Source organism: Nicotiana tabacum, chromosome 11, assembly GCF_000715075.1.
Source record: "Nicotiana tabacum cultivar K326 chromosome 11, ASM71507v2, whole genome shotgun sequence".
NCBI classification, from domain to species: Eukaryota; Viridiplantae; Streptophyta; class Magnoliopsida; order Solanales; family Solanaceae; genus Nicotiana; species Nicotiana tabacum.
Genome location: NC_134090.1, coordinates 62,660,360 through 62,683,434, shown reverse-complemented (window position 1 = coordinate 62,683,434; position 23,075 = coordinate 62,660,360). Strand labels below are relative to the sequence as shown.

Genomic DNA, 23,075 nt, shown 5'->3' with positions numbered 1-23,075 from the left:
GTCCTGAGTTTCAGGCATCACTACCCTGAACCTAAAAACACTAAACCATCCATCTGGAAATATATTCACTTACTTGTTACAAACAACACACGAGAGCAGGATATATCCGTCTTTAAAGAACAAAGTACTAACAATGAAACTTGCTGTACTTGCAACAACAACAACAAAAAACCCCATTTGATCCCATAAATGGGGTATAGGGAGGGTAATGTGTACGCAGACCTTACCCCTACCTTATAGAGATAGAGAGTCTGTTTCCGATAGACCCTCGGCTCAAAGAACAATGAAGATAAAGCAACCAATGGAACTAACTGTACTTATTGTTGTAAAAATCATTTTTACAGTAATCTACAAGACTCAAGATGGACATCGAACCATATCTATATCTTCCTACAAGTACAGAATTCAGTTGTATAAGATCTACCAAGAAGCAAGATCACTTACATGGGGTGATTAAGAATGTACATGTAACCAAAACATTCAACCTCAAGTAGTGTGCACAAGAGAAACATATCTATCTAGCCGCTCAAGAATGCCATTCGCCTTCCTCTTGGCTCTAGAGGTCCCGCTTTGAGCAAGACTAGATATCGTCCCATTGACACTCTCATCTAACCAGATCTCTCTCAACTTTGTACGATCATTATAACACATCGTGTAGAGGATTGCGATGCAGTTCTCCTTGTTGCGATCACTTGTGTCCTCGTTTATGATACTTAGGAGACAAGAGACTGCACCCAGCTCTCCCATTTCCTCGATAGCCTTGTGATGACTGGACAGCAGGGCAAGAATAGCTAATAACTCGTCAATGAGTACGCGACCCCTGATCTTCTTCATAATCACCTTTATTGCTCCTTCGGCGACAGCTCTACCCTTATTCTCGTGGACAATGCTCAAGTTGAAAATTGCTGAAGCGGCATCTTTCATGGCCAATGGTTGTCCCTCATTCAAGAGGTCGATTAAAGGCTTGAGAGCACCTACCTTTGCGATAATATGCTTATTTGAATCAAGTGCTGATAATGTGAAGAGAGCAGCAGCAGAATTGCTTCTTGTTTCAAGTGTTCCGAACTTCAACGACTCAATGAGAAAAGGAAGGGCTACAGGATTTTCTGCTACTAGCTTTTTATTACTGTCATGTATTGAGATGTTCAGAACTGTTGTGACCAAATCTTCTTGTAAATCAGGATGAGTATTCACGTTACCAGACAAAAGAGGATTGAGCAATTTGGTAATGGCATCATTGCACTCCCCGAAAACAGCCCGTAGAGATGGCATCTGTTTAGTCAGGACGCGAACTTCTTTTGCAGCTTTTTTCTGCTCCGGAACTTTACTAGAGGACAACATCTCAAGCAGTGAATTCAAATGATCTCGGTCTGCATTTGTGATTATATCCTGGTTCTCATCATGGGAAGGGCCGGGCAGCTCAATTCCATGCTTCTGGCACCACTGTGAAATCATTTTCCTCACTAGATGATTTGGGGTGAGAACTGAATGGGAAAGAACCTGCTTTGTTTCAGGGCACGTACGATGGCCATCCTTCAGCCACTTTTGAATGAATGGCCTGTCATATGTCTGCAAACCACGATAACGTACATTAAATTTTTAATGAAAACAACCATCTAGTAAACTCCGAGTAATCAAAATATTTGGAGTAATCACAAAGATAGAAACAGTTCAACGATTTCCAAAACGAATAGTTGAACAAGAGAAATTATTAGGAAGGAGCCAGAACAGAACATTGAGAGGAAGGCAATTTGGCAAGAAGTTACTCTGCGCTTTGTTGAATTTGGAAATGCAAAATCTTTGCCAATTTAACTTATACCGAATAACATAAAGTAGTATTGTCAAATAAATTTCACTGTATATATTTATGTGGAAACCAAGTACAACATTTTTAAGAACATGTAGCTTTGTTATTCCGCTCCTCTCTCGTCTCTCATGTTTACACCGCTAGAAAAGATTTACAGATATTCTTTTCGTGAGCTATTCTTAACTAACCCCATCCCCTCTCTTTCCTAAACCAAAAAGAGTAACAGATACCGTTTATTCTATATCAGATTTCCCTTTTTTTCCTAGATGGCTAGAGGAACACCATGATATTCAGCGGGTGAACTAAAATAGCAAGCAGGTGTGGACAGAGGCGGATCTAGAATTTCTAGTACATGGGTGCACTATAAAAAAAAAAGAAGGAAAAAATGTACTAAGCAGGAATTGATCCCTATTTCTCTAGGTAAATAACTCAACATTCAACCAAGTGCACCATTTAACCTTCGTGGAGCATGAGTGCCAGCAGGTAATATCATATCAATTTTAGAAAACACGTAAATAAACTATCTAACTTTGTGGAAAGACCGTGGGTTCACGTGCCCCATAAAATTGCCTATAAATCCACCCCTAGGTGTGGGCACTTCTTTTGGTTTGAACTATAATATAGTTGAACAGTTATATGTATGTAGCAGATATGTATATAAACCACACAGAAGATTGACTTACAATTCTCAATTCGCCTCAGATAATATACTTACCACAAACAATCACGAGTACAGTACAATATACACCTTTCAACAAAAGGTACAACAATCTGGAAATCGCAATTTATGATTCATATATCTGGCATTCTTTTTCTGTTTTATTCTTTTTTCCTTTTTTTTTTTTTTTTGTTCTCTTGTTTTTTTTTTTTACTTTTTTATCCGGCGAAGAAGTAGAAACATACATCATCCTACAAGTACCACCTAGATTTCTTGCTTTTGTAGATAACAAGACAATGTTATGGTGAGAGAAAGGTTTGCTTTGTCCTGACACTGGCAGGACGAGAAAGAAGCAATAAAATTAATTTGCTTTATTTTCTAGCTACCCTAAAAGAATTTAGACAAATATCTCAATAAAAATAACTCGTCAGATTTTTTTAGAGCCATTAAAATCTAAAAACTGTTTCACAAATAAATGACAATATATACTCATAATAAATGTACACATGTGAGATGTGTGTCGAACAGATAATACGTCTTCCCAAACTTTGAACAAGAGTAATTTCAAGAACTACAAAGTTTGAACACTGTATCAATAATACAAAAACTAAGAGTATTACTTTTAAACAGTATATATATATATATAGACTAATTAAACAAAGCAATACAAAGAAAGAAGAAGAAATTACTGAAATGAAAGGGTGAGAAGGAAAAGAAACAAACCTGACCAGAAGCCAAAACAACAGGGTCTTTCATAAGCTGACCAGAAAGCGGGCAAACAAATTCATGGGGTGGAATTGGTAAACTCAAAGAAAGGCTACGAATATCCAAAGGATTTGAATTCAAAGGTTTCAATTTCAATTCTTTTAAAGCACATAAACACTGCATGGCTCGATCGGTGACTTCTAAACTGTAATCATCGTCTTCAACTACAGCCTTTACTGCTCTCTGCAACTCCCTTTTCAGTTCTGCCGCCTCTTTAGCCGCCGCCGGCAGCCCTCCTCCGCCCTCTACGGTGGTTTTCGCCATTCGAAGAGTAATAGTTCTATTATTATATATGGAATTAAAGGAATTTTCAGCGGAAAGGGACAGTGTAATAAGAAGCTGTAGAAAGAAAAGAAAGAAGTGGTGGTTACATAATTTCTTACTTTCGGTTCCGTCTTTCTTGCCCACTTTCTTTCTTTTCTTCCTTCCTAAACTACCTTCTTCCTTTTCTTTTTCTTTCTTTTCCAATTTTTCCTTTTTCAAGCAATTTTAATAATGTTTAAAAACATGGTATAAGATAAAATAAAAATTTAAATGATTATCCTTCATAAAGAATAATCATTCGGCGGGACTTACATGCCACTCTTTTTTAATTGAGACGTTTTAATATATTTTTGAAAGTTTTATTTTTTGCATAACTTTCACATTCTCATCAAAGTAACAAAAAAGGCCAGTTGATACACGAAACATCTCACAAATTGAGATACTTCATTTCTATATAACATTCACACAAGGATTGAGGAATAGCCGCATTCCAAGAGTTCGGCCGCTTCACGACTTCACTTTCTCTTCAAATTAAAATCCACTAAACCGTTCAAAACTTAAATATTAATGTAATATTTATTTACTTATTTAATTGACTTTTTTTTTTATGATGGTAGTATTTGAATCAGTTTATGTGTATCTTGACTATTTTATCAGATATCTACTATCTTACATCAGTACATGTATAAAAATCGAATAATTTTGTCTACCAAAATTTAAACAAATAAAACAAGTCACCTAATATTTTCTTTACGTTTTAATCACTATTTCAATATATTCTTCCAACATTACTACTAATAAAATATATAAGTATGCAAAATAGATTACACGAAATGAGATGAATAGTGTTATTTTACCCCACTAGTGGTTAACGATTTTTATCTAATTTAAGAGTAAGAGTAAAATGAAGTAGGAATTGGATTACAAGTTGGACAAGTAATTTAGCTAGGCTGCTAACAAATGTGTCAACCTTATTGAGTAGTTTTAACCGCCCCTCTTGACTACGTTGGTTATCCATTATTATTTCAAACTAAAATTGGAAATTGGTTTTTTTTTTTTTTCCCAATCCCCCCCCCCCCGAAAACGCCAATTATTTAGTTTTGAAGTATTTTTGAAAAATACTTCACTGTACATTTTTCGCAGCATTTTATTATTTTCTTACTGTTATTACTTATTTACTTAGTAGAATTTAGTTTTGAAGTATTTTTGAAAATTTTCAAACTACGTTTCGAATCTTTTTCTCGCATTATTTATTACTACTACACATCTAGCAGGCGACAAACAGATAAAATAAGATTCCATGACCCCACCATATCTTAATATTGCATAATTAGAAATGACCTATATGCTTAACAAAGTTGTAGAGTTACGAAAAAGTGTCGACTACGAATCATCCATCATTGGAAAACAATTCGTGGATATTACTCCTCGTTTATTTTTACTTGGGCATGTATATTAAAAATAAATTTTCATATTTACTTAACACTTTACTCTTATCAAGAGAAGACACAATTTTTTTTGTAATACCTACGATATTTATTACTCATTTCAAATTCAATAAAATATACATCAATTAATATGAGTATCATGATAAATTATGTACTTCATTTATTATTTCTTAAGAGACGTGAAAAGTCAAAACATGTCAAGTAAAAGTGAACGGAGGGAGTATGTAACAAGTTGATTTTTTTTTTAAAATTATGAAAAAATTAAATCTATGATAAATCCTGGAAAAAAAATTATAAATTTGTAATGAAACAATAAAAAAGAATATTGCAAAGAAAGAGAGAAAATTCTTATTAATTTGGGATGAATTACAATGAAATAAAATTTATCTATTTATAGGGAAAGAGTGACTTAGCCACCAAGCAACAAACCTTAAGATCTCTCTAAAATATAGACATTCACCTTAAATACATTTTTATTTATAACACTCCCCCTTGACTGTCTATTCAACAGATAATGTGCCTCGTTAAAACCTTAATTAAAATAAAATCCAGTGGGAAAAAAATTTCTAGAGAAAGAAAAAGAGTACACATGTTTAGAAATACGCCTTTTGTTTGCCTCATTAAAAACCTTGCAAGGAAAACTCAAAGAGACAAAACTTTGTAAGGAAAAAAGAGTACAACGCGTATTAATTCCCCCTGATAAGAGCATCAATTCACATCCTTGAGCCTTCGCATCCCAATCTTGTACATTAGTTTCTTGAAGGTTGACGTCGGAGAGAGATTTTGTGAACAAATCAGCCATATTATCACTTGAACGAATCTGTTGCACATTGATATCACTATTCTTTTGAAGATCATATGTGAAAAATAACTTTGGTGAAATGTGCTTTGTCCTATCTTCTTTTATATATGAATCCTCCATTCAATTGTGCTATGCATGCTGCATTATCTTCATCCAAAATCGTGGGTAGTTTGTCACACTTCAAACTACATTTGTCTCGAATAAGGTGTATTATAGACCTCAACCACACACATTCTCGACTTGCTTCATCAATAGTAATTATCTCAGCATGATTAGATGAAGTAGCCATGATTGATTGCTTAGTCGATCGGCAAGATATAGCAGTGCCTCCACATGTAAACACATAGCCTGTTTTGAGATCGAACCTTGTGTGGGCCAGATAAATACAAAACATCGGCATAACTAACAAGATCGGGACTGCAGTTACTGCCATAAAGTAAGCCCATATCGATAGTCCCTTTTAGATACCACAATATGTGTTTGATTCCATTCCAATGTCTCCTTATAGGAACATAGCTATATCTTGCTAAAACATTAACTGAAAAAAGTTATATTAGGCCTTGTTGTATTAGCAAGATACATTAGTGCACCAATTGGACTAAGATATGGTACCGTAGGACTAAGTAGCTCTTTATTTTTATTATTAAGGTCGGAACAGATCCTTATTCACATCAAGTGATTGAACGACCATCGGAGTACTTAATGGATGTTCTCCATCCATGTAAAACCGTTTCAATGTAGGCAGATTGTTGAACAAAAATCTCGTTTGCCAAATGTTCAATTTGCAAACCGAGACATAATTTTGTCTTTACGAGATCTTTCATCTCGAATTCTTTCTTTAAATAATTAATGGCCTTTTGGAGTTCTATAGGAGTTCCAATAAAGTTTATGTCATCGACATATACAGCAAGTACAACAAATTCTGATGTTGTTTTCTTTATAAAAATATATGGACAAATGACATCATTTATATAACCTTCATTTAATAAATGCTCACTAAGACGGTTATACCAAATTCGTCCTGATTGTTTTAGACCATACATCTTTGCAATTTGATTGAAAATATTTCCCGGGACTTTGAATTATGTGCGTCAAGCATTTTGAATCCCTCGAAAATTTTCATGTATATCTCATTATCAAGTGAGCATGTAACCACATCCATTAAATGCATGTCAAACTTTTCATGGACAACAAAACTAATGAGATAACGAAATGTTATTACATCCATAACAGGTGAATATGTCTCTTCATAATCGACACCAGGCCTTTGTGAAAATCCTTGTGCAACAAGGCGTGCCTTATATCTTTGTACCTCATTTTTCTCATTTCTTTTACATACAAAGACCCATTTATAGCCAACAGAATTAACGCCCTTAGGTGTTTGGACTACAAGCCTAAAAACTTCACGTTTCGCAAGTGAATCCAACTTAGATTGGATTGCTTCTTGCTATTTTGGCCAATCACTTCTTTTTCAATATTTTCCAACTGATTGAGGTTCAAGATCCTTGCTATCTTACACAAAGCTAGATGCAACATTATATGCAAAGATATAATCCACCACTATATCCAATTGATTCAAATTTATCTCAATATCGATTGGATTTACTAATAGTTCCTTATTTTCTTGAGTCTCAGGCTCAGTGATTTCCTTATGAATCTCAAGATTGGTTAAATTGTGGATTTCTTCATGAGACTCTTTTATAGTGCAATCTTGATCATTTGTTTTTCTTTTTCTAAAAACCCAATGGCCTGCCACATTTTAGGCGTACTTTTAACTCATAAGCTATGACACTAGAAGATTGTCCAACAGGGACATCTATATGGATTGGAACATTCTCTGCAAGGATATGTAATTTTGTTATCCTTTTTAAATCCGTAAATGCGTCTGACATTTGATTTGCTATTTTCTGCAAATGGATAATCTTTTGCACATTTTTTCACAAATAAAGACACGTGGATCAAGATGGAATAATGATGGATTTTTTTACAAAATTTACCGTTTGGTTTTACCAATTTCTCCCCCTGATTTTGAAAAAAATACCTCATCGAATCGACAATCTACAAATCGAGCAGTAAACAAATCCCCCGTTAATGTTTTAAGATAACGAATAATGAAGGGCGATTCAAACCCAACAGATATTCCTAACCTTCTTTGAAGACCCATTTTGATGCGATATGGCGGTGCTACAGGCACATATACTGCGCATCCAAAAATTCTTAAGTGGGATATATTATGTTCATGACCCAAAACTAATTGCAACGGGAAATATTTATAATAATTTATCGGTCTGAGGCGAACTAGCATTACTGCATGCAAAATGGCGTGACCCCAAATAGAAGTGGGCAACCTCGTTTTCATAAGTAACGGTCTTGCTATCAATTGTAGACGTATAATTCAAGACTCTGCAAGACCATTTTGAGTGTGAACATGAACTACAAGATGTTTCATTTTTATCCCAATTGATAAGCAATAATCATTAAATGCTTGGTAAGAAAACTCAGCAGCATTATCAAGTCTAATAGACTTAATTGGATTATCGGGGAATTGCGCCCGTAATCGAATTATTTGTGCCATTAATTTTGCAAACGCGAGGTTGCGAGATGACAATAGGCACACATGAGAACATCTAGAAAATGTATCTATTAGGACCATAAAATATCTAAACGACCCACTAGGTGAGTGAATAGGTCCACAAATGTTCCCTTGTATACGTTCCAAAAACGTAGGAGACTCAATCCCAACCTATATCGGTGATAGTTTAATAATTAGCTTGCCTTGATAACAAGAAGTGCAAGGAAATTCGTTATTTAAAAGAATCTTTAAATGCTTTAATGGATGCCCATTTGAGTTTTCTATAATTCATCTCATCATAATTGATCCAGGGTGTCCCAATCGATCATGCCAAAGTACAAAAGTATTGAAATCAGTAACCCTTTGGTTTATGATAGAATGTGCCTCAACTGCACTAATTCTTGTCCAATACATGCCACAAGATAAAGATGAGAACTTCTCTATAACTCTCTTATGGCCAAAGACATTTTTGGTAACGATGAGATATTTAAGACTATTCTCATCTATTGTCTCAATATGATACCCATTTCGGCGGATATCTTTAAAACTCAACAAGTTCCTCTTGGACTTGGAGGAGAATATTGCATTATCTATGATAAGTATTATTCCCCTAGGCAGAGTTATAGTAGCTTTTCTAGAGCCTTTAATTAGATTACTACTACCAGAAATTGTAGTAACATCTGTCTTACACATACTTAAATGAGAGAAAAATTTCTTCCCTTTGAATATTGTATGTGTCGTACATGAATCAATTAAATAAATATTTTTACAATTAAACTTTAATCTAAGTTTGCTTTGTGAGATATCAATATTTGCTTCACATGATTTGACATACAAAAATAATATACGAATAAATATTAGTATTTTCACAGAAAAGAAAAAGGAATAAAGTTAAACCAATGATTCAACCATGACCTTTTAACTCAATTTCGAGCAAACTCTGATTAAAATACATATAATTACGTAGCTTAAAAACTACAATTATGCTTTACATTAAATGCCTTAATTGTCTTGCACAGTAAAGAAACACAAGGGAAATTAGATCCCTAAAAAAAAAAATACTCAATGACTTAATCAATTGAAAATTTCCATAAATATGTTATTCTTTTTGTATGAAAGTTTCCTTCTTTTAATAAATATAAAATAATTTGAACTTTCAAATACAAAAAAAAAAAAAAAAAAAAAACATGACGAGAAGTAGCTTAACATCTTTATAAATATAACCCTTAAATTATCAATCTAAGATAACTAATTCTCAACAGGCATAATTCACGCCAACTTTAATATTGAGTTATAGTTTTATCTTTCAGTTGAGGCACTAAATATAGTGGGTCGAGTTAGTGTTTTTTTTTTCATCCTCAATTTTGAGTTCGAGTCGTAAAGCACTATTTAAAACGAATACTAAACCTATATTTAATCAAAATGAACTAACACTGTTTCATAAAACAAATAATACTAATTGATATTAATGACTACTACTCATGTAAAAACTATGATTACATGATATTTATTCACTAGCTATTATGAATAGGCAAATAAAAAACAATAATAATCAAACTACTCAATCATGTTTAACCACGGATCCATCGCCGATCAAGTGGTCTATTTTTCTACCAGGGTTGATAATAGGTGAATTGGACTATAATTAGGCCCTAAAGAAACACCTTCTTGTATAGTTTTTATGGTAAAAAGTGATAACAAAATGCTCTGATTAGTGTTTTTCATGCTTTGCAGGCTATATACAATAAAAGAAGTCTATGGAGTACTTTTGGGATCAATTACGGAGAAAAAGAGGCCAATCTTACAATATCCGCTAAGTGCACCACGCGAAGGCAGCAAAACCAGAACTGGAGATGGACTGTCGCGGTCCCGGCGTAACCGCGGTCGGATCGCGGCAAAAGGCTGTTGCGGATTCTGAGAGGCTAGTTGGCCGTGGTCCTGGCGTGACCACGGTAGGACCGCGATAGAAAGCGAAAAATTGAGGGACTGAAGTGCAAAACACGAGATTTTTATCCCAAAATCCTATATTAAACAATAAAACTCGTCCAAGGGAGGCATGTAATTTTTTAGAAGGTACTTTGGCAAGAAGAACAAGTGTGAGATCACCCAAAACATCATATTTTCTTCTTCTCTTTATTTTTCTTGCAATTTTGATCATGAATATTTTCATAGTTTATTTACCCATTGTCATGAGTAGCTAAATCCTTTGTCTAGGGTTTTGATGGAACCTATTGAAGGATGAACTTCTCGATTATGTTAATAGAGTTTGCCAGTTTAATCTCTCTTTGTTCAACTACGTGTTTGTTGTAGTTAATTGACAGGATCCTCAATTAGCTGTGCCTATTTAGTATGCATAACTCGGGAGAGAGTGCATATTTAGGTAATTGTTGAACAACATCACTCCCAAAGTATAAGAGGGATCTATAACTGCGGGTTTAAAGGCGGGATTAGGGATAACGAAGTCTTGGGTGCAATCTAAAGTGAACTATAAGAAACAAAGCCAGCTAGCGTATCTCGGGAGAGTGCGCCTAGTAAATTATCGGGATTACTCGAGAGAGATTCACAGTAAAAAGAGTGTTCATTGTTGATAGAGATGTGTTGGTAAATCTATATGAAACATAAATAGAAGGGATTCCATCAATAGGGGAAATCACTACCTTAGAACTTTCTCATTATTGTTCACAACTTAAGCATATTTAGTTTACAACTGTTTATTGACTTTCAATCTTAGTTATTAAATATACCATCAACTGTTATTCACAACGTTTGGGGAAGTTGATTCTAAAGAATTTAGTAAGTCCAACGAAAGTAATTGATAGGTTAATTCTCTGTGGATTCGACTCTGGGCATAAATACTCAGGTTATATTTGCAACGTCCGCATTGTCCTTTTATAAGGCATAGTTGGGCGAGATCAAATTTTGGCGTCGTTGCCGGGGAAGTTAACGGTGTTATCAATTACAATTGAAAGAAGTACAAAAATTCTTATTGTAATCATTCTTTCTTTATACCCAATTTTTACATTGAAATTTTAACGTTTGTTGACTTGGTTGCACAGGTGCATGCCTAGAAACTCATCGAGATATGGTGAAGTATTTGAAGCATTATCAGATCCCGAGAAAGTTTTCAAGGACTTGAATCGGGCTAATCGAGAATAAAAAACAACAACCAATAACTGCACAATTCGAAATAGTCATGGGGGATCACGAGGAAAACCCAGCGGTACCAATAGTGCCAGAGGCTGCTCTCTATGACTGGGCACAACCCACAGCTGAAAATCTGTCCACAGCCATTGTAGTTCCACAGATACAGGCTGAGTCATTCCAAATTACGAATAACATGCTGCACTTGTTGCAGAACAAGGGACTATTTTCGAGGTCGCAAGTCGAAGATCCTCAGCAGCACTTGAAGAACTTCCTCTCTATCTGCAAAACCCAAAGGCAACCCAACGTAACTCCTGAAGCAATCAAGCTGTTATTGTTTCCATTCTCAGTGATAGGAGCTGGCCAGACTTGGCTAAACTCACTTCCCATAAATTCTATAACAACTTGGGATAAGTTAGTCAGGCAATTCCATAACAAGTTCCACCCACCCAATAAGACTGCTCAACAAATTGATGAAATTTTGAGTTTTAAATAGAGACCAATGGAGACACTGCATGAAACATGGGAGCGCTTTAAAGGGATGCTGGTTATATGCCCGCACCATGGTATTCCAGATCTGATGTTGGGGCAGCGGTTTTACATGGGATTGTCAGATAGCGTGAAGAACATTGTTGATGCTTCAGCTGGTGGAGCATTTTTGAGCAAAACATGGAGAGAAGGCCAGAGTCTGCTCGACAAGATGACACAAAATTCGGGATGGACAACCAGGAATGCATCTATCACTCCAGTGGTTCACTCAGTGCCCTTAGATCCATCCAACTCTATGGCTGAAAATATGGCCACCTTATTGACACAGATGAGTATACTCACCAAAAAGGTGGAAGAGTCAGGGCAGAAGCAGCAGGTACACATCGTAGATACTACCAATGGGGGCTTGTGCGCATCTTGCATTAGTCAGCCAATCGGTAACCAATGGAATACAGAACATGATCATCACCACTACCCTGAAGACATGAATTATGTGTCTAATTATGGAGGCCAGAGACAGGGTGGTCAAAATTGGGGCCAGCAAAATCAGCAATACAGGCCAGTCCATCCACAGTTCAACAATGGAAACATGGGAGGTATGAGACCCCCTAACAATATGGCACCTTACCCAAGGCCACAGGGATATAATAATCAGAATCAGCAGTAGGGGTATCACCCTCCTCAGCAGCAGCATGGTGGAAGGCATGAAGATGGGTTTGCTAGACTTGAGGCAATGATGCAGCAGGTTATTGGGTCCAATGCAAAGATTAATGAGAGAGTGGATGCACATGATGCAGCAATCAAGAATATTGAAGTGCAGGTGGGCCAAATTTCTATGTCTCTGAACAATCGTCCTCATGGGACACTACCTGCAGACACCCAGATAAATCCAAAAGATCAAGTCCCAAAGTAGCTGATGGCGGTAAGTGTACGTAATGGCAGAGATTTGAATGTAGAGCAAGAGAGGGATCGAGAAACTAGACAAGCTGAGACACTTATGCCAGTGCCCATTGAGCTAGACGAGTCAACGAAACTGACAGAGGTGCTAGTCCAGCCTACCCAGGAAGAAAATAGCATCCAGAATGCAACCGAGAAAGAAGCTGAGACAGTCCATGAACCAGTAGTTGATGTAGCAGCTGATAAGGATCAATCCCAATTGATTGGAAAGAAGAGACCTCCTACACCTTTCCCTCAGAGGCTGGCTAAGTACCAAAAGGAGGAACAATACAAGAAGTTCTTCGAAATGCTGAAACAAATCCAGGTAAACATACCATTGATTGAAGCTTTGAAGGAGATGCCTGGGTATGCAAAAATGATGAAGGACTTGATGTCCCGAAAGTTTGATTTCCAAGACTTGGCCACAGTTACTCTTACTCAGACATGTAGTGCAGTGGTGACTAGATCAATTGTAGAAAAGCTGTCTGACCCAGGGAGCTTTACAATTCCATGCACTATTGGTAATTTTGCTTTTGCTAAAGCACTGTGTGATCTAGGGGCCAGCATCAATCTTATGCCCCTGGCGATTTATAAGAGGCTGGGCATTGGAAGAGCTAGACCCACCTCTATGTTGTTGCAGTTGGCTGACAGGACAGTGAAACGACCCTCTGGTATACTGGATAATGTGCTAGTTTAGGTAGGGAAATTTGTGTTCCCTGCAGATTTTGTGATCTTAGACTGCAGAGTGGATGAAGAGATTCCCACAATTTTGGGAAGACCATTCTTGGCCACAGGGAGAGCTCTCATTGATTGTGAAACCGGTGAGCTCAAGATGAGATTGAACGATGAGGAGATAACATTCAATGTGCAGAAATCTATGAGGTGACCAAGTGAATTCGCCAATTGTTCTCTTATTGATGCCGTGGATGTAATCGTAGAGACTGATGATGAGGTGCTAACCATTGAGGTCCCCCTTGCTGCATGTTTGATGAATTTGGACGAGGTGAATGGAGAGGAACTGGCGGAATGGGTGTTGGCATTAGAGGGTAGAGGGTTCTGGGATAGAACTCTAGAATTTGAGCCCTTGCACTTGGAAAATCGAGAGACTCCTCCAGCCAAGCCATCTATCGAAGAACCACCAAATCTGGAGTTAAAGCCATTGCCCAACCATCTCAGGTATGAATTCCTTGGACCTAACTCCACATTACCTGTTATTATCTCATCTAGTTTGTTAGATGTGCAGGCGCAACAACTCTTGCAGGTACTTAAGGAGTACAAGACTGCCATTGGGTGGACCATGGCAGACATAAAGGGGATCAGCCCCGCCTACTGTATACACAAAATTCTACTAGAAGAGGGACACAAACCTTCCAGGGAACACCAAATAAGGCTGAACCCCAACATGAAGGAAGTGGTGAAGAAGGAAGTAATAAAGTGGTTAGACGCGGGAATTATCTTCCCAGTCTCTGACAGCAGCTGGGTTAGCCCAGTTCAATGTGTACCTAAAAAGGGTGGTATGACGGTAGTTAAGAATGATAACAATGAATTGATCTCTACAAGAACAATCACGGGTTGGAGAATTTGCATGGATTATAGAAAGCTAAATCTAGCCACCCGGAAAGACCACTTCCCACTTCCCTTCATTGATCAAATGTTAGACAGACTGGCAGGGAGGTCACATTTCTATTTTCTGGACGGGTATTCAAGATACAACCAGATTTCCATTGCACCGGAGGACAGAGAGAAGACCTCTTTCACTTGCCCTTATGGCATTTATGCCTTTCGGAGGATGCCCTTTGGCCTATGCAACGCACCCGCCACATTTCAACGGTACATGATGGCCATATTCACTGACATGGTAGAGGACATAATGGAGGTGTTCATGGATGACTTCTCAGTGGTGGGAAATTCATTTGATGAGTGCTTGATAAATCTGACGTGTGTGTTGAAACGGTGTATCGAGACTAACCTGGTTCTGAACTGGGAGAAGTACCACTTTATGGTACAAGAAAGCATAGTCTTGGGGCACCGGGTGTCAAGCAAAGGAATTGAGGTGGATCGTGCTAAAGTGGACGTAATAGCAAATCTACCTCCTCCAACTTCAGTCAAAGCAATCAGAAGCTTCCTTGGGCATGCCGGTTTCTACCGGAGATTCATAAAAGACTTCTAAAAAATTGCCAACCCTCTCTGTAAGTTGTTAGAAAAAGATCACCCTTTCTTGTTTTCTGATGATTGCAGGGTAGCATTCGAGGAGCTGAAAAAGAGATTGGTCACAACACCTATCATTGTTGCCCCCAACTGGGAGCAACCATTCGAACTCATGTGTGATGCCAGTGACTACGCAGTGGGGGCAGTGCTGGGACAGCGGAAGGACAAGCTGATGTATCCAATCTACTATGCGAGTAGAACGCTGAGTGGAGCACAACTGAACTATACTGTGACTGAAAAGGAGATGTTGGCTGTAGTGTTTGCCTTCGACAAGTTTAGATCATATATGATTGGTTCTAAGGTAATTGTATACACTGATCATGCAGCTCTCAGGTACTTGATTGAGAAGAAGGAGTCTAAGCCGCGCCTGATTCATTGGGTGTTGCTGCTGCAAGAATTCGACCTTAAAATTCGTGACCGTAAGGGCACAGATAACTAAGTCGCTGATCATATATCACAACTTGAGGGAGATGAAAATGCAGTTGAGGCTGAAGATATTCTGGAAACCTTTCCAGACGAGCAGCTGCTCGCTACTAATCTTGAGAAAGCGCCATGGTATGCAGATTTTGCAAATTACCTGGCCTGCGGTATAGTTCCCTATGACCTTCATTTGTATAAAAGAAAAAGTTTTATCGTGACTGCCGCATGTATTATTGGGATGAGCCTTACCTGTTTAGAATTTTTGTTGACAATATGATCCGGAGGTGTGTCCTCGAGATAAAACAATCTTCTGTTTTGCAGGCTTGTCATGCATCGGCTTATGGAGGACATTTTGGAGGGGTCAGGACAGCTGCGAAAGTGCTTGAGGCCGGATTCTTTTGGCCAACAGTGTTTAAAGATGCGCACCAATGGGTGAAGGGCTGCAATGAATGTCAGCGGACTGGGACCATTTCCCGTCGCCATGAGATGCCCATGAACCCAATTCAAGAGGTGGAAGTGTTTGATGTCTGGGGGATTGACTTCATGGGTCCCTTCGTTAGCTCCTATGGCAATAAGTACATACTTGTTGCTGTGGATTACGTGTCCAAATGGGTAGAAGCTGCAGCATTACCCACTAATGATGCAAGAGTGGTGGTGGGGTTTTTGAAGAAGAACATATTCACTAGATTTGGGACACCAAGAGCGATTATCAGTGACGGAGGCACTCACTTCTATAATAGAGCTTTCGAGAAGTTGCTTGCAAAGTATGATGTACGCCACAAAGTGGCTACCCCTTATCACCCGCAAACTAGTGGGCAGGTTGAAGTGTCCAACAGAGAAATAAAGAGTGTGCTAACCAAGACTGTGAACGCCACAAGAACTAATTGGGCGAAAAAGTTAGATGATGCACTCTGGGCCTATAGAACTGCTTTTAAAACACCGATTGGTATGTCACCATATAAGTTGGTGTTCGGGAAGGCCTGCCATTTGCCAGTGGAACTTGAACATAGAGCGTGGTGGGCACTGAAATAGCTGAATCTAGACATCGAGGCTGCGGGCACAACGAGGATCACAGAATTGCATGAGCTCGACGAATTCAGACATCTTGCTTTTGAGAGCACAAAGTTGTACAAGGAAAGAATGAAGAGGTTGCACGACAAGAACATTGTGGAGCGAAATTTCAATCCTGGAGATATGGTGTTGCTTTATAACTCACGATTAAGGCTATTTCCGGGTAAACTCAGGTCGCGCTGGTCTGGACCATTTAGAGTGGTCGAAGTTTTCCCTTCAGGTGCTGTCGAGATTGCCACAGAGAAAGACTCTCGTACATTTAGAGTCAATGGGCAGAGATTGAAACTATATGTGGGCATGAGCGAACCAAAGGAAGTGTCTGAGTTACACCTGACTGAACCACAGAGGTCGAGCGAGCCTTAAATGCGCTCATCTACATCATGCCGCGACGTTAAATCAGGCGCTGCGTGGGAGGCAACCCATAAATGTGTTGTAAGTGTAATGCATAACTTTTAAAAAAATGTAAAGTAGCACGAACACGCCCAGACCGCGGTCCCAGCGTAACCGCGGTCGGACCGCGGTCCCAGCGTAACTACGGTCGGACCGCGGTCAAGGAACTCCTCTGAAAGAAGTCTACCGCGGTCCCAGTGTAACCGCGGTAGGACCGCGGTCAAATACACCCTCTGAAAGGGGTCTACCGTGGTCCCAGCGTACCCGCGGTAGGACCACGGTCAGATACACCCTCTGAAAGGGTTCTACCGCGGTCCCAGTGTAACCGCGGTAGGACCGCGGCAGACCAGAGCGGGCCAGGTAAGTGCAGATTTTTTTTTCTTCTTTTTTCCTTTTTTTTATTTCCCCCCCCCCCTTTTAATAAACCTAACCCCCCACTATTCCCCCAAACCCTTCTTTTCTTCCCACCACCCGCATCCCCCATCCCATTCTCTCTTCTCTTCTCTCTTTCACACCATCTCCCATCCCTCAAACCCCCATTGTTGCCCCTCCTTTCTTCTCCATCTCTCTCTCTCTCCACAACCTATTCCTTCCATTCCTTCTCAAGGTAAGCTTCTCTATTCTTTTTTTTTACATAACTTAGTGTAGTGTTTTAGTGTAAATTTTTTTTTTATTTTTTTTCTTTCTTCCTTTTATTTCCTTTTATCCATTATTTGCTTCTTTTGACCATGATTGATATTTAAATGGTTGGGTTTTTATTGTGCTTAACTTGGGGGAGATTTTTAGAAGGTTTGGAGGCCTAAACAAATTTTTTAGAGTGAAGCTTGGTGGAGGGGTCTAAATGGCCGAAAATTGGGGGTATGTTGTAAACTTTTGGAGCACTTTGTGCCCTTCTTAGTTTGTGGTGGTGGTAGCATTTGACATGATTCACTTGTGGGAGATTGTGTGGGGTATTATATGGCGGAATTGTAGAATTAATAGTAGTGTGAGGGCAATAGTGGAGGTTGTCAACTTTGGGCACCTTACCAATTGGGTATACTGGCATTGTTTGACAAAAGGAAACTGTTTGGTGTCATCGGGTGGCGAAGTCTGAGTACCCATCCGACTGGCACATGTTAGGATGCATCTGATTGTTACCCTGAATTGTCTGCAGGTAATATGGCCCGAAAGAGGCGAAAGAGCTCGGCAAGCACTTCCCAAATGCCAACATATGATGCCACCAGGTTCTAGTCATAGGAGGCCGAGGACATGTTTCATGCTAAGGCCACCAAAAGCTTTATCCCTGAGATTCCTGTTGACAGGGCTTCCCTCAGTATGGAAAAAGCAGACATGTATGAGGAAATCAGACGGAGGGAGATGGAGTTCTTGTTTAATGAACCTGAGACGGAAAACCCGATGATAGTCCGGGAGTTCTACGCGAACTGCCCTGAAAATATGTGCCGGTCTGTGATTGTGCGGGGCAGGGTGGTGGATGCCTCAATTCTGAAGATTCGCCAGGTCTTGCAGCTGCCCCAGTTCACTGGTGACATTGATCATTACCACGACGCCCAAGGGGTCACTTAGGACACTATGATTGAGACAATCTGCGCAGGGGGTCGACCAATCTGGATACAGGAAAATATTACCCTTCACTCCAAGTCATTCACACATGAGGTTAAGTGTTGGTTCACCATTATTTGCAGCTGGTTATTGCCCACGGGCAACACGATAGATGTGAACCACCTACGTGCTCTATTGGTGTGGTGCTTCGTCAGCAAGAAAGACTTTGATATGGCGAGAAATATTGGAGATGAAATGATCCTTCGGTCACCTCTGATATCTAAGGGGTTTTACTTCCCGTCACTTGTGACGAGGTTGTGTCTGCTGGATAGTGTCCCCACCAATCCTACAGATGGAGCTTTGCCCGCAAAACCGGCATTCAGAGCTTCAAAAATACAGTGGGCAGAGATGCACCCACAACCATTGAGCTTGATGATGCGGATGATGCCCCAACACCCATGGCACCATCCAGGAGATCCTATGATGGAGCCGGATCCTCTTGGCAACCCCATACTGGGGCAGGGTTCTCTAGATCATAGTCCAGCCGTCCCATGTTGCATTCTTTGGAGGAAGAGGTAGCAGATCTTCGCTCCTCGGTGGATGGCCTGCATGTGCGTATGGATGCCATGTCTTAGCGGCATGCCAGGTCTGAGAGCCGGATGATGGCTTGGTTCCGTGCTTTGGGGAGGGCTTGTCATGTGGATCCCAGCACCGTCTCCGACTCTGAGTGATGCTCAGGGAAGTCTTCTTACCCTTCTGCACTTTATTTGTGTTATGACATGGGGACATGCCATATTCTTTTTGTGTGGGGTGGGAGACTTGCTTTAGTGGTGTATTGTTAGTGTACATATACATTGGTTGTAAAATAAATAAATGTAGGAGACTCTTCCTGAGGACGGACCACTTGGACAGTACTCTTGAGGGAAGTAGTCCATTTAGATTTTTTTTCTTTTTTATTTTATTTTTCTTTTTAGGTAGTGTAGTAATTCCTCCTTGGTTTTTCTTTTGACCACGGTTCTTTTCCAAGGGCTTTTCTTGAACCGGGTCAGGTAGATTTTTCTTTAATATTTTTAGAACCCTTAGGACTCTATTGGACCAAGATGGGTGAAGGCAAGAATGCAACCCGTAATGTACACACCTGCAAATAACTAAAACGAACTTGAGGGTGCGAGGTCTAGGCTCGTTTGTAGACTCGTAATTTTATGCGTTAATTCTGCACACCTTGTCTTTCTTGAACGCTCACGTGAGTGTGTTGACAAACTAATTCGGAATGAGTTACATGCCAAGTGTGTGTGAGATAATACTTGTATTTTGTGCTTGCATGCGATACCTAGAACTTGCCATGTATGTCTGCAAAGCGAAATAGAAGTTGTTTGGTCTTAGAGATGATTGAGGCATTTCCTTATGTAGCCTGTATACTTATTAATCCACCTATACATATTGCCATAGTTAACCCCTTCGAGCCTGAAGCCTGTTCTTTGATAACCTTACAACAACCTACATCCCTGTGTTTGAATAGTTTGACTGTTTGAACCTATACCTCCTAGAAGCACTTGAATCGTTAAAGAGCATATAAAAGTCAAAGTGTGGGGTAGTAATGAAGTGGGAAAAAGAAAATCAGGAAAATACTTGAATGGTGCAATGGCTGTTAATAAAAAATAAAAAAGAGGCCAGTTGCACCTAAAGAAAAGTGGGGGTAGCCTATGAAACAAGTGTGGAAGAATGATTGGGTTGAACATGGAAATTGGAATAAAGGGAACGATTGTATTAAAAGTGCTTAGGGAGGTTAGTCACTATATCCAAATATATCCTACCCGTACCTTAGCCTACATTATAACCAAATAAAGACCTCTTGATCTTGGACTGAACAACTCGATTAGTAGAGTATTACACTAAGGGCAAGCTTATGGTGTATCTATGTGGCATGTGAATGTTCTTTGCTGAGAGTGAGTGGATTCGTTCTATCTATAGTTCCTTGTTGCTTGATTTTATGTGTGTGGAACTTCTCTCAGAAATGTGATGTGAGGGCATGTGACTCAGTAAGAAAAAGCAAGTTTTCACCTCTGTTTAGAGTAACTAGAGTAAGCACGAGTGTGGAATGACATTAGAGTCTTCATTTGAGGTGTAGCTGTTGCACTGCTTAGGTTGTTCTTTCATAATGGCGGGTGTGACATAAACTGGGTAATGCATCGAACGATTAGGCTAGAAGTGTGGTTCAACTTGCTCGAGGACGAGCAAAGATTTAAGTGTGGGGTGTTGATAATAGGTGAATTGGACTATAATTAGGCCCTAAAGAAACACCTTCTTGTATAGTTTTTATGGTAAAAAGTGATAACAAAATGCTCTGATTAGTGTTTTTCATGCTTTGCAGGCTATATACAATAAAAGAAGTCTATGGAGTACTTTTGGGATCAATTACGGAGAAAAAGAGGCCAATCTTACAATATCCGCTAAGTGCACCACGCGAAGGCAGCAAAACCAGAACTGGAGATGGACTGTCGCGGTCCCGGCATAACCGCGGTCGGACCGCGGCAGAAGGCTGTTGCGGATTCTGAGAGGCTAGTTGGCCGCGGTCCTGGCGTGACCGCGGTAGGACCGCGATAGGAAGCGAAAAATTGAGAGACTGAAGTGCAAAACACGGGATTGTTATCCCAAAATCCTATATTAAACAATAAAACTAGTCCAAGGGAGGCATGCAATTTTTTAGAAGGTACTTTGGCAAGAAGAACAAGTGTGAGAGATCACCCAAAATATCATATTTTCTTCTTCTCTTTATTTTTCTTGCAATTTTGATCATGGATATTTTCATAGTTTATTTACCCATTGTCATGAGTAGCTAAATCCTTTGTCTAGGGTTTTGATGGAACCTATTGAAGGATGAACTTCTTGATTATGTTAATATAGTTTGCCAGTTTAATCTCTCTTTGTTCAACTACGTGTTTGTTGTAGTTAATTGACAGGATCCTCAATTAGCTGTGCCTATTTAGTATGCATAACTCGGGAGAGAGTGCATATTTAGGTAATTGTTGAACAACATCACTCCCAAAGTATAAGAGGGATCTATAACTGCGGGTTTAAAGGCGGGATTAGGGATAACGAAGTCTTGGGTGCAATCTAAAGTGAACTATAAGAAACAAAGCCAGCTAGCGTATCTCGGGAGAGTACGCCTAGTAAATTATCGGGATTACTCGGGAGAGATTCACAGTAAAAAGAGTGTTCATGGTTGATAGAGATGTGTTGGTAAATCTATATGAAACATAAACAGAAGGGATTCCATCAATAGGGGAAATCACTACCTTAGAACTTTCTCATTATTGTTCACAACTTAAGCATATTTAGTTTACAACTGTTTATTGACTTTCAATCTTAGTTATTAAATATACCATCAACTGTTATTCACAACATTTGGGGAAGTTGATTCTAAAGAATTTAGTAAGTCCAACGAAAGTAATTGATAGGTTAATTCTCTGTGGATTCGACTCTGGGCATAAATACTCAGATTATATTTGCAACGTCCGCATTGTCCTTTTATAAGGCATAGTTGGGTGAGATCAAGGGTGCCCAAAGAAGTCTGCCACATCCAAGTGGGTGATGTTAAATTTATTGTCATAGACAAAATTAGCTTCAGGGCTTTTATTCTTTAGAGATACTTGATAAAACTCAACCAAATGTCTTGGTGTATGACAAATATTTTCCCAATCCCTTTTCCACCGCAATGATTTCTGAACCCTTTGCCTTTGGCTTCTCATCTTTCCCTTTCCACTTTTGATAGTTATTTTTCTTTAGGGGATTATTAACCTCAGGAAAATTTCTTCTATGTCCACTGCCACGAATAGGGCCACGGCCACGAACAGGGGTCATGACCTTTTCCACGCTTAGTATAATAGGAATACACCTCATCCACTTCAAGCAACGGTGTAGACCCAGTGGGCCGAATTTTGTGATTTCTCATGAGCAAGTCATTGTTTCGTTCATCCACAAGGAGAAAAGAAATCAACTTAGAGTACTTCTTGAAACCTTTCTCTCTGTACTGTTGTTGTAGGATAATATTGGAGGCATGAAACGTTGTGAATGTTTTTTCAAGCATATCATAGTCAGTGATACTATCTCCACAGAGTTTTAATTTAAAAGTAATTCTAAACATCGCAGAATTGTATTCAGAAACAGACTTAATGTCTTGGAGGCTCAGATGAGCCCAATCATATCGTGCTTGTGTAAGTGTGACCAACTTTAAGTTGTCATATCTTTCCATTAAGCCATTCCACAAAACAAGTGGATCTTTGATTGTGAGATATTCTATTTTAAAGCCTTCATCAAGGTGATGGCGCAAGAAAATCAAGGCCTTAGCGCAGTCTTGGGTAGATGCTTTATTTTTATCTTTAATGGCGTCTCCAAGTCCCATTTCATCTAAAAGGGTTTCAACATCCAACACCCATATCATATAGTTCTTGCCCAAAATTTTAAGGGCAATGAATTTTCATTTCATAATATCAGTCATAGTTAAAAGAAGAGAAAAATTATACGTTAGTCTTCTCAAAGAGCTTCTTGAGACGGTAGAGTCTTGT

The 23,075-nt window shown here is 39.1% G+C and overlaps 1 protein-coding gene and 1 non-coding gene across 2 annotated transcripts; both read right to left on the bottom strand.

Annotated features, from left to right (window-relative positions):
- Positions 1-303: 303 nt before the first annotated feature.
- On the bottom strand, positions 304-3,916 carry LOC107810557 (U-box domain-containing protein 9). The gene is made up of 2 exons (XM_016635351.2): positions 3,189-3,916; positions 304-1,569 (listed from the first exon to the last, which is right to left on the bottom strand). Exons 1-2 carry the CDS (start codon positions 3,492-3,494, stop codon positions 487-489), a joined length of 1,389 nt encoding a protein of 462 aa, XP_016490837.1. The 5' UTR covers positions 3,495-3,916; the 3' UTR covers positions 304-486.
- Positions 3,917-11,920: 8,004 nt separating this feature from the next.
- Positions 11,921-12,027, bottom strand: LOC142166665 (small nucleolar RNA R71). The gene has a single exon (XR_012697068.1). It is a non-coding gene; the product is annotated as a small nucleolar RNA R71 (small nucleolar RNA).
- Positions 12,028-23,075: the final 11,048 nt, after the last annotated feature.